A 13,198-nucleotide genomic window follows, 5' to 3' on the forward strand; every position below is an offset into this window, starting at 1 on the left:
CAATCTTTCTAAGAGCTCTACCAATCAAAAAGGAACAGTAACAAAAATAATAAAAGTAATAAAATTTCCTTAAATAGTATTGGACCAAATCCTATGACCATGCTGTTAATTGAATCACTATTATTAACGCATTTCCCACCAGACAAGTTGGTCTCTGCCCTGCGAGGCATATTTAAACTCGAAATGTATGTATAGATTCCTTTAACCAAAAAAGTAATTACCACAAAGGAACTAATCATGCTGAGTAACAAGGGCTTTGGAAAATACATTATAAGCAGTACTTAATATAATCTTCCAATGGCCCTATCGTGTTATTATTTTTTTCATTTTACAAATGAAGATATCAAGTCTTAGAAGGTGTATCAGTCAGTGTAGATTAGGTCATGTTGCAGTAACAAACAGACCTCAAAATCGTTTGTTTTTTAAGTTTATTTATTTATTTTGAGAGAGAGGGAGAGGGAGGGAGGGACAGCGAGGGAGGGAGACAGAGAATTCCAAGCAGACCCCATGCTGTCAGCACAGACCCTGGTGCAGGGTTCAGTTTGTTGCTGGTCTGACAACTATTTAGAGCATCTCCTTTTCATAATGTGACTCTGGGATCCAGGCTACTTTCGTCTTGTCCTCTACATCCTGTCGCTTTCAGGGTTACTCTTCCAGGAGAGGAGTGTGCTGAAGGGCCATGTGAGGTCTTTCACTGTCTTCTTTTTCACCCAGAAACGCACATACCACTTCCACTCGCATTTCGTTTCACAAATGGTCACATGATTACACTTAACTGGAAAGGTGCAGACTTTAACGTGCCTGGGAAGAAGAAAAATAAATATAGGTAAGCATTAGCAATCTCTACTACAGGGAGATAAAGTAATTGAACCAAGGCTACAAATCTAGAATTAGGTAAAAGCAGGATTCAAACCCTGTTTGGTCAAAAGCAGACCTAATTCTAGACTTTGGCTTCTCAAGATCTAGGGATGCAACCTTACCGGATGTAGCAAGAAAACAACAGACAACTGCACATACTTAACACAAATCTTTAGGCTTCAAAATAAATCCTCTAGCAATTGTTATATTTATTTCACTCTAAGAAGCACTTAGTAATCACGTATAACCTACTCATTCTTAGAGTTTTGAAGGATCACTCCTTTATCAAGGTCTTCCCAAACTCCTATATGAGGTTGGATTTCTCCTTTTCTTTATGCCCAAAGTACCATTTTTTTTTTGTAACTCATACTTCTTTACTAAGAGTTGCATCATAGCAGCAACCATATTCCAGCTGTGTCTCAGGGGCTTGACACAATGCCTCCCACAAAGTAGGCACATAATATGCATTGAATGAACCAATGAGTGATTGAATGAATAAAGAGTCTGACTCCTTTCTGAAGCAGGCCACACCACTGTTCGACACATTCCTGACTTAGCAATGGCCAGTACCCCGCTCAAAAATTCAGGTGAAATTTACTCTTCTTACAACTTCCATCCAATATTCTTATTTTTTGTATTTCTTTTCACTTAACTAACGCTAAGACTACTTTCTTTTAACATAAGAGCTCTTCAAATTTCTGAAAATAACCAGCATATGTTCCTAATACTTCCTGGTTTAATTAATCCATGCATGAGATGCAATCCTAAATCCACATCAACCTTTCTTCTTTTTTTTAAATTTTTTTAATGTTTACTTTTGAAAGAGAGAGAGAGAGACAGTGTGAGCAGGGAAGGGACAGACAGAGAGAGGGAGATACAGAATCTGAAGCAGGCTCCAGGCTTGAGCTGTCAGTACAGAGCCCCACACGGGGCTTGAACTCATGAACAGTGAGGCCATGACCTGAGCCAAAGTCTGATGCTTAACTGACTGAGCCACCCAGCTGCCCCTAGATGAACCCCTCTTCTTATCTGTGGATGTGTTCTGTTTTGGCAACTCTCATCCCACTACTTGACATAGGAGCTGACTAGCTTCCAGCAGTGGGGTTATAATCAACCTTGGAGGATGGGTGATGTGTTTTTCCCACCATAGGGTCTTTAGTAAAAGGTATGGTTTCTAGGGGCACCTGGGTGGCTCAATCGGTTGAGCCTCTAACTCTTGATTTTGGCTCAGGTCATGATCCCAGGGTCTTGGGAGGAAGCCCTGTATTGGGCTGAGCATGGAGCCTGCTTAAGATTCTCTCTCTCTCTATCCCTCTGTCCCTCTCTCCTACTTGTGCTCTCTCACTTTCTCTCTCCCCCCCCCCCCCAGAAAAAGTATGCTTTCTGACACCACATACAAGATACTCAGGTATTGGGTGAATGAATGAATGAATGCACCTTAAGATACATTAGGTCTGTTTTGTACTTCTTTCCTATTCTAGGTTGGTATGTCTGTGGACATGTTTTTCAGATAGACTGACTCCGTTTAGGTCAGTCCTCCAAAATCCATACTTAGGAAAAAAAAAAAAATCTCTATGAATGTTAATGCACAGCCAGCAAACATTTATATAGAACATTCCCCAGAAAGCTCAAAGGAAATTAAGCCAAAATGATCAAATGCTGATGATTTCCCCAGGGAACTGTCCTTGTCCTTCTACGAGAAATAGTCTCCAAACCTACATTGCTAAAATAGACTGTCTTCCAGCGTTCGAACGTGGCAGTCAAAAGAAATCAAGAAAAGGAGGGGCGCTGGAATCTGCCCCTTTCGCAGTTCTGCATCTGTAAATGGAAGCGAAGCAATTTTACAAGAGATTATCTCCGGTCTGAATAGGAAAGAAGCCACTCTAATCTCAGAGTACGGGAGGTACCCCCCCCCCCCTTCTTCTCTTTCCTCTTCATCCTCGCTGGAGTTAAAACAGCAGCTCTGCTATTCTCTGAGATACTCGCGTCCGAGAAGGCGATTCTCCATCTAGTGATGGGAAGAGTCCTAGTTGGGCATCCCCCACGACCCCCTAACGGGCGCGCAGGGACACTACCAAGAAGGCCTTTCTACCACTCACAGCGCACGGCGGAAACTGCCTCGGTTCCGACCAGTAGATAAGATTTTCTCGGTCTCGAGTATGCAACGCTCAATCGACTTTCCAAGCAGCACAGCGCAAAGTTGAGGGCAAGGGAAGACTGCGTGTGCGTGTGTGTGTGTGTGTGTGTGTGCGCGCGCGTGAGTGAGTGTCTGGATCGCTGGTGTTGGGGCGGGCAGTAAATCAAGGGTGGGGCCAGCGAGGGGAGGAGGAAAGCAAGGACTGAGAGAGGCAAGAGCGTGGCTCCGATCCCAGTTAACCTGCCGGAGCCCATCCTGCCTGCTCAGAGCCCCTGCACCAACTCACCCAGTCCCCTCTCTCCATCCTCCTCCGCCTTCGTTCCCCGTTTCCTCTCCTTCTCTGGCTGCCTCCTCCCCCTACCCCCCCTAACCCCCGCCCCCCACCCCCTCCACTCTCCATCGGACCGGAGGACGAATGAGGAAGACGTGCCCGCAAATTGGGACAGCAACTTTCCCCAGCTGGTCTCTGGGCTCCGGGAGCAGAAGCGCGCCGGTCCTCCGCCGTCCGCGGCCCACGAAGGAGAAGCAGCAGCGGTGATGGGCTAGCGGCAGAAGCGAGGAGCCCCGAGCGAGCCCCGCGTCGCCAGCCAGCTCCGCGTTCCCACGCCCGCGCCCTCGAAATCTCTCCGGGGGTGGGGGGAGCGCTCAGGGGTGCCGCCGCCGAGCATCCCAGGGAGGATGAGGCAGGGAGCCGGCCCGGGCGCGCTGCATCTCGCGGGCGTGCGGCCGCGGCTGGGGCTCGGCAGGAATTAAGAAGCCGAGAAGATGGAGAGCCGCGCACTCCTCGCCCAGCCCGGGCTCCGGACCAGGGACACCGGCTGGGCGCTCCTCTATTTCCTCTGCTGCGTCCTCCCCCAGACCGCCCCGCAAGTACTCAGGATCGGTGAGTGAGCCCCGGGGAGCGCTCCGGGCCGCCGGCTCGCGGGACGCGGCGGCTCCCTGGGCCGGCGCGAGGGCAGCGGGTCCCGGGGTGGCAGCGCGCGCCGGCGCAGGGGCAGAGCCCGGGGGTGGCGAGGGCAGCGCGCACGGGAGGCTCCGGGAAAGGGGAAGCCGCGTCACTGCTGCCCTCCCGGAGAGTGCCGGGCTTCCCCGCCAGGGACGGTTGGCGGGTTTTTTCAATCCAGGCTTCGGGAACGCGGGCAGGAGTTCAGGGGGCCAGGCTCTCCGGGGCGGGCACCCCACTCCGGGCGCGGGGTCGCGCGCGGCTGCAGCCAGTTGCTTCGGGCGCGGAGATGCGCTCTCCGGCCGTCTGGGTGGACGTCGGGCGGTCCAGATGCGCAGCCCGGGTCCCTGGCAACCCGGGCGCCGGGGAGTCAAAGGCATGTCCGTATCTCGAGTAAAATGTGGGGACCGCGGGGATTTCCCACAGCCGGCTAACCCCGACCTTCCAAGTTTTCGTCCCCAAGTTGCGTTCTTCTACATGGAGCCTCCAAAGTCTGGAGGGTTCCACCAGTGTGGGGCAGAGCCCGGATCTGGCTCTGTGGCCGAGAGTTCAAGGAGGGGAGAGAACAGTCAGCCAACACCAGCAGCAGACACCTAAGCGCCCCATTTGATCCCCAATTTGCCACGCCTGCGGGCCACTGAGAATGATCCAGTCCCCCGTCAAAATAACTCCCTAGAAGACTCTGGACTTCGTTCTCAGGTGGAATAAAAAGAGACTGGGAGGCTGAGTGTTGGAGCCCTGGGGCAGCCTAAAAAAGAGCAAAAGGCAAGGACATTGGAAGGGGGTGGGTACTTTGCTAGGGTGTGGATTTCTATACCTACAGGCACAGCGCCCACCGCGGTGTAGTAGTGGAGACACTGAGCGATTTCTAGGCTGTTAGGGTGGAGGTGGGGGGTGAAAAACCTCTTTGCCTTTAATGTTCTCCCTTCCATACTAAACCCAATCTCTATTCCCTTAGTCTCAGCTTGCCCTCCTCCTTCCCCAATCAGCTACGCCTCTTAGACACACACAGAGAGAGCCACAGGTGAAGCTGAGACACCACATGGGCCTCCCAGCTTTTCCAGTCTCCCACTGGAGGTAGCAAGAGTGAAGTCCTGAGTTCTAAGGGTTTCTAATTCACACCCTTTCCAGGAACCCACAGGATCTGCAGGATGTGCATGGAATAGTGTAGAGCATTCCACCCAGCGAGGCCCCTGAGCAGCTGAAATTTCTCAATAACTTTACTGATGCTGGCCTGCAATTAGCAAACCTCTTTCCAAAGATTCAGAAACTAGTTCTTGTCACTCAACATGACTATTTTGTTTAAAAAAAAAAAATATATATATATATAGAGAGAGAGAAATTTACTACTATGAAATGCATTTTCTCCAGACATGTGGGATCTAATTTTCAAAAAGATCCCTAATACTAATTTTTACTGCAGATATATTTTTCTAGATTACAGATGATGATAATGTGCATTTTTGGATAATTTAGACTGTCCACTAAAAGAGTTCTAAAGCATTCGTTGTACAAAAAAAAAAAAAATACTACTTGTAACTAAAATACCCTTCACCTGAAGTATGTTGTAGCCTTAATATCCTGTCCCCCCCCCCCGCCACCATGGATGCAATCAGCCCTCCACAATCCAATAACAAAATTTCTTTGAACAGTACTAAATAAATGATGAATGCGTTACAATTTCCAACACCTAATAACTTAATTGGTGTTTTGCTTATGCCTTATATATTTTAAAGGAGACAAATCTAAAAAGTGAGAGAGAGAGGGGGGTGGAAATCTTGACATACTAGAACAGGCTATTCCAGCCAATAGCCCTCCTTTCTGTATAACAAACTTAAGGTAGCATTTTCCTCCCCTGCATTCCCCAAATCTAAAGGAATTCCCAGAAGGGGTGGAAAAGGATGTTTTAAAACATATTTGTTCACAGATCTGAGTATTTACAAGCAATTACACTCATCCATTTAAAAGTGGTTTTCAAAGTGAGAACAACCCAACATGATTCACTGACCTTAAAATATATGGTACAGGATAATGAGATTTCCTTTTTCCAAATGGGAGCTGAAATGCATAAAGTAAAATTGCATGGCCTGATGCTGTTTATGTGCAGTACAAATGTCTTACTCCTTCTGGCTCTGAGTGACCTGTGGTTGGTGTAAGCACTACGTGTATGTACCTCAGGACTGTGCTTACTTTTAAGTGGACATTTCAGCACCATGGAAACCAGCCTTAGCTCAGAGGCAACCTGCCTCTCTACAGGGAGTTTCTTATGTCAGCCAAGTCCAACACGGAATACAAAATATCAAAGGAGTTAGGGACTAAGCAAGTGTGTAAAGTGTGTGGGGAGCAGGGAGGGGGGAAGCAAAGAGAAGAATTAAAATGTGTTCTCTTTTTTTTTATCTCTCATCCTTTTTCTCTTTCCTACAAACCACAAACCATCCAACCAACCAACCAACAAAAAGGGGCTCTTGATTATTGACTTCCGTGTTTTCCAGTAACTTAACATATCCAAAGTAGACCATTAATGTTAGGCGCCTTGCACTGTGCGTATATGAAAAGGCATTTGAATGCTTCAATAAATTAATTGGTGGTCTACTTTTCTTGTGAGTGTCTGCTTAAATTTCAGCTATTGAGGAAAATGAATGAAAGGTATAAACTTTAAGATAAAATTCATGCCTGCTAAATATTAACGAGGTCATTTAGTATGCACATAGGCATGGTTATCACACATACTGTGGGTATCCTTTGTAAAGTTTACAACCTCATGTCACAGATTAGAGACATGAAGGGGGTCCAATGGAATGTAGGTTCCCTAAACATTACCACTACCCTCCAGAGGTTGCCCAGCAACCTGCATCGAAGGGAAATATGGTTAGCTGCTGGGAATTCCCTAGGGGATGCTGGATCATCCTTTCTTCTCTGTATACATATGGTGTATGTTAACAACCAGTTAATCTCTGTGTATCTAACCCCCCCCCCCCCGCCACACACACACACACACACACACACACACACACTTGAGCTTCAGAATCACATGGCCAACCAACCTGTACCTAATAGTTACAGCAGGGTCTGGATGACCTTAGTTGACAATGGCACACCTCCATTAGTTGAAATAGAAAAGAGAAGAAAAGAAAAGAGGAAAGGAAAGGAAAGGAAAGGAAAGGAAAGGAAAGGAAAAAAATTCTTGGACAGATGTATCGTACTTGTAATAATAATCATAACAGAAAGGTATATTTATATACTATATTTTTACATATCATGTCAACATACACAGTCAAAGAGGTGGGGGTAAAAGCATAGAGTTGAGAGTTAAGTGGTGGGAACCAGGCTTTCTGACACGATTTGTTGTCACAAAGCACAAGTTTGGGTCCCCGCTCCAGGACTCAATGGCTATGTCAGCCAGAGTTGTTCAGTCTCACCAGGCCTACATTTTGTATCTGAAAAATCCAATTAAACAATTGCAACCTCACAGCGACGTTAATAAGAGTACAAAAAACAGAATATAAAAGTGCTCTCAGCAGTATATTGCATACATTAATTGCATTATAATTGTTTTGTGGTTTTATTTTTACATTATTATTATTGTCATTCTCTTTCTGAACAGACTCAATAGTAAATGTGTTATATTTTTTATTACACATTTAATATTTCCGAGCCCAGATCACTCCTCTGAATTAGCAGTAATGCTGTCCGCCTTTCCTGTTTCATAGGGAGGGGATCAAAGAAACAATTTTTGTGATGTGCAAACAAACCACTAAAAACTATATTACTATTATGTAATCAAATATGGTAAATAAAGAGAAATATTGTGGAAATTTATATCGATAGCATGGAAAGTTAAATGACAATATAGTTGTCCAGATGATTTTATTTCCTTAAGACAGATCTAAATGGATTTTATTTTAATTATCAAGTTGGCCATAACATCATTTTTTAATATTTACCCCTAAGGAGGCCCAAAGCTCCAAACTTTGCTTCATGTATATTTGTGTTTTTGCTTGTGAATGTAGAAAACTCACAACCTCATTCATGAGCCACGAATTCCTTCCTTCTTTTAATATTCATTCTCCACTCAGCAGATCTTCACTATGTGCTTATTCCTCTACCATGGGCCAGACATAATTCTAGATAGAGGCCGTGTGCACAACAGTGAACAAAACAGATAAACACACCTCCCCCTGGAAGCATGTATTCTGATGGTGGATGCTGTATGTAACTGCTGAAGTTTTTCATCAGGACTTCAGTGCAGACACGTTTTACTTTTTAATTCCAAATGTTACTCTCGAAGAGTTTTCAATTAATCTTGTGCCATCGATTTATTATATGAAAGGAATTGTCAACATAGAATAAGTTCAAGCCCACAAAGGCCCAGAGGACAGAGTGGGTTCATTCTGCCAAACCTAGAACAGAAGCTCTTAGGGAGATGTGTTTGGCCTGAGGTCGATTTCACCCTGACAGAGAGTGTTCCTAACATCAACTTGAGAACTCCATCGGTCCCTGAAAAATCTGAGAGAGAAATGGTCTGAGAGCATGATGAAAAGAGACTGGCTGATATGAACATATTTCTGCACACATGCAGACCTCTTACCATATTGTTTTATCTGCATGATTCTTCTTTTCCGTAATATTAATTTTACAAGCCCAGTGTTTATCCTACATAAACCTGAACTGTAGCTGCCTTTCCTGTATGATTTCTCATCACCAGTTTTTAATGAGAAGACCATGACTTGGTAACTTTGCCTAAGTTCAAGTGCTGGTTACTAGAAAGTCCAGAAATTGAAGCTAGCTATTCTGATCTCAAGTTTCAAGTTCCTTGCATTAAAGTATGCTGTATTGTGTATGGACTTATCTGTGCAGTTATATAACCATTTAAGCTGAGATCAAACATAGGTGAGCTGTTGCTCTCAGTAACTCAGGGATAACCACATCAATCAAAGTTAAAGTAATTTCTATTTGAGTATATTGTAGGCAGTTAGCAAAGAGAAAAGTTGGCATTGTTATTTGATTCTCCATAATTTCTCTTTAAGAGGGGGTTAAGGAAGGCAATCCAGTTGGAGGGAAAGCCTAGAAAACACACCATTTATAATCAGATTGTTCACTTCATCGAAATGCTTTTGAGGGAATCTGGTGGTGGTGATTTCCCATAGCCTCTTAATACCCTTCTGTTGTTCCACTGATAACCATATAATGTAGAAAATATCATCTATGTTCTAGAATTTTCCAGAAGTTGTTTCTCCTAGAAGAAAGACTGGAGACTTCCAGGTAGAAAGGAACTCTCTTTCCTGCCTTTTCCTAATTGGCTGACCTTGAAAAGATTGCTAATGTGGGGAGAATGTTGAGGAGGGGGCTGTTTTGTTAGCTAGAGAAGCAGAAATAACCACAGACTCATGGGTTTGTGGCAAAAATGAAATGCGACATCGTATGTAAAATGAACGTCATATGGTAGAGTTGACCAAAGCACTTCCCCTTCTTTCTCCCTGTTAATGAACAGGGAAGGAATTTTGTGCTGTAAAATAATTTGTGTGGCTAAGTATGGAGAAATCTTGTCCCTTAGAGATTCAGGAGACAAATTTATATTAAAAGCTTTTTGTGATTCTGCACGAAGAAACCTGTTTCTTTTCTTTTTTTTTTTTCTTTTTTTTTGACTCCAGCGTTTCGTACATTTTCCTTATCAGAGGACTCTTAACTTGAATCACAGCTATTAATGTCTCACTGAACATATCTGTTCTCAGAACGTATCTGAGGAAACACTGGCCAATACAATCGCTGAAATTTTCAATGCACACATAACTCACATGACCGCACACCCAGTGCTTCTTCAGGTCTAACTAAAATGCTGTCCACTCTACTTCAGAACTTTTTTTACAAAGCTTAAATTGTAAAATTGATCTTTGAACAAGAGGTTAGGGGCAACGACCACTGGGTGGTTGGAAATCCTCACGTAGCTTTTGATTCCCCCAAAACTTATCTACTAATTGCTTACTGTAAGCCGGAAGCCGGACGGAAAACATAAACAGTTGACGAGTTTAGATTTTGTAGTCATATGTATTATACCCTGTATCCTTATAATAAAGTAAGCTAGTATAATAAAGTAAGCTTATTAAGAAAATAAGAGAACATACATTTATAGTACTATACTGTGTTTATGGGGAAAATCTGCATATAAGTAGATTCATGTAGTTCAAACCCATGTAGTTCAAGGGTCAATTTTACATCTAAATGTTTGGATACTTGTTGTTCTTTATTATATTGAAAACATTTTTAAAACCACATTACCTATCCTGAAAGGTATGTTATTTTTATTACCGCAAAATGTGATATGGGACAATTTTCCTGATTTTTTTCACTACACTTACTTTTTAACATGGTTTTAAATGGAAAAAAATATTAAATTTATAATATATTTTCCAAGACTATAATCTGTAGTAAATTAAAAGTCTATCTTTATTTAAAGTTCAACCTACTTATTTCTTTTTAAATGCATATCTGATTTTTTTCAATGATCAATTTTCATGGAGAAATGAAAATTTCTTTTTAAATAAAAAGAAATGTATACCAGCTACATAAACTTTGTAAGTTTGTCTTGATTTACTGCTGAGATCAAGCTGTCATATCAAATTGGAAAAACCTGTAATCTTATTACATCAACATTATAGTATTAGTAATAATAAATCAAATGGAAAAATGGTTTATCCTGGAGGAGAAAACAAACAAACAGGTAAAAATATTTGATTTTGTATCTATGTTATTTATGAACTACTAAAAAATAAAAATCTTTAACTTCCCCAAATCACTTAAATGATAGTTTATTCTTTTTGTTCTTATAAAAAAATTTAAGTTTTTTTTTAAAGCATGTAATTTTGTCTAATGCTATGTTAACACATTTATTAAACACAATGTAAAATTAGTTAGAAAGTGGAATTAAGAGGCAAGGACATTGATTAAATGAAGAGTATACTCCTACTGACCACAAATCAATCTCACAGAAACACTCTACAATAGTGAAAACACTTTTCTTTAGCCCTCTAAATCCTTCATATATCAGTTGGTACATTAGTTGCTAAATACATTTGAAAGATTATCCTGTTTTATGTCTTCTGATGAATTACTAATTTATTGCTGTCCTGACTTAAGAAAACAAAACACAAAATACAACAACATACAAAAGTCTATGAGTACTCTAACATTTCTACTGAATAATGTTCCAAAAGGAGCTCAACAATGCAGATTTTTGTCTTAGAATTCTATATGTCCGTTTTCATTTCATAGAAATCTAATGATTAATTGTGCTTATCATCAGTTATCAGTTTAGAGACTTGTAATTCATTAGTACTTATTATTTTCCTTTAAAATGCACAATGGAAATTTAATACAATGCGTTACTTATTACACTGAACAAGTCTAAGATTATAGACTATATTAAGGCTTATTCGACTGATTGAAGCAACCCCAAAATGGGGTGGTGCACACATGCATACATGTCCCAGTTGAGAGGGCCTAGAGACAGTGACACCCTGGTAGAAGTGAGCACACCTTGCACCCAGGTACACCTGGAGAAATGGACAATTTGGGTACTGAAGGAGAAATGTACAAGATGAGCCGGAAAAGTACGGGAGCACTCAAAAAAAATCCCATTGATGGGAATACGTTATTTATTTTTTAAATTTTTTTAATGTTTACTTATTTTTGAGAGAGAGAGGGAGAGAGAGAATGAGCAGGGGAGGGGCAGAGAGAGAGGGAGACACAGAATCCAAAACAGGCTCCCGCCCGGAGCTGTGAGCACAGAGCCCAATGCGGGGCTCGAACTCACGGACTGAGAGATCATGACCTGAGCTGAAGTTGGCCGCTTAACCGACTGAGCCCCCCAGGTGCCCCGATGGGAATATGTTAAAGGGACACAGACACCAAGTACCCGGCTCCCAATGGCCAAAACTGTTACAATTTGAGTCGCAAAATTTTAAAAAGTACTAGATTATAAGCCAAATTATAAAATAAATACCCACGAGTCCATACTGATATAGGTAAATGATTAAATAAATAAATAAATAGACAAGAAGAGAGAAATCTCCCTACACAGAAGAGCCAGGTGACCAAGGCCAGCATCACAAGTGATGAATTGTGTTGACAGCATCTACCTTTGAGGCAAATAGCACTTATCTACTTGGTTTTTCTCCCCCAATCCCAACCCCCACTCTAATCACAAGAAAAACATCAAATACTAATAGAAAATACCTGACCAATACTTGTCAATTGCCAAGTCATAAAAAACAAAGTCTGGAAAACTGTCACAGCCTAAAGAAGCCTGTGGAGAGCCGACAAAGAGGTGTAATGTGTTTTTTTTTTTTAAGTTTATTTGAGAGAGAGCACGTGAGCAGGGTAGGGACAGAGAGCGAATCCCAAGGAGGGTCCGCACGGTCAGCACAGAGCCCGATGCAGGACTCAAACTCACGAACTGTGAGATCATGACCTGAACCAAAATCAAGAGTCAGATGCTTAACCAACTGACCCACGCCAGAGTCCCTGTAATATGGAGTTCTGAATAGGATCCTGAAATAAGAAAAAAAAAAAAAAAGGACATTAGGTGAAAACTAAGGACATTTGAATCAAGATCGATATTACGTCTAATAGTGTATCAACATCACTTCATTATTTTTAACAAATGCACCATCCTCATATAAAAAGGAGTTAACAAGGAGAAACTGGAAATAGAGTATATAGGAACTCTGTACAACCCTCACAAGTTTCGTGTAAATCTAAAATTGTTCTAAAAATAAAGAAATAAGGTATATTACAAACCAAAAACAAAAAACCCACATCTTTGTTACTAATTCTGCAGTACATAAAGATCTGTAACTAATTGTATCAAGGGAAATAGAAAAATGATTGTCAATTCCATGTAATAGCTACATAAAAAGTTTTCTACAGTATCATAAAAAAGACATACAGCATCTAATGTTGGAAAAATCATGAAAGAAATAAACTTTATATAAAAATTGTTATTGATAAAATATGATGGTTATAGGTCTTCTTTAGAATTCGTCAATAACTTTGTAGAAAATCAGCCATTCACTGTTTCTATCCATTAGCATCTAGTTACTATTCTATGCCTTTTGTACTTAATTAAACATAATTTAATTTTGAATATCGATTCAGGCATTGTGACATACTCTGGTAGAGGCATTCAGTGCTAATGCCTTTGAATTAATACTCATAGCAAACTATTTGTGTGGATTTCTTTTCTTAGCAAAATTATCTAAATA

General features: G+C 41.8%; 1 protein-coding gene across 7 annotated transcripts in view; it reads left to right on the plus strand.

Moving 5' to 3' along the window:
- The first annotated feature begins 2,854 nt into the window (after positions 1–2,854).
- Positions 2,855–13,198, plus strand: part of GRIK1 (glutamate ionotropic receptor kainate type subunit 1) — a 369,747-nt gene continuing 359,403 nt past the window's right edge. For 3 of the 7 annotated variants that reach the window (XM_043593767.1, XM_043593774.1, XM_043593768.1), the window contains exon 1: positions 3,659–3,878. In XM_043593767.1, coding sequence (XP_043449702.1) covers positions 3,761–3,878 — 118 coding nt within the window. In that variant the 5' untranslated portion in view covers positions 3,659–3,760. Of the gene's footprint in view, positions 3,879–13,198 lie in introns of all 7 variants that reach the window. The other 4 variants (XM_043593769.1, XM_043593770.1, XM_043593771.1 and 1 more) reach the window with 4 other exon arrangements.

This window comes from Prionailurus bengalensis, chromosome C2 (assembly GCF_016509475.1).
Source record: "Prionailurus bengalensis isolate Pbe53 chromosome C2, Fcat_Pben_1.1_paternal_pri, whole genome shotgun sequence".
Lineage (NCBI taxonomy): Eukaryota > Metazoa > Chordata > Mammalia > Carnivora > Felidae > Prionailurus > Prionailurus bengalensis.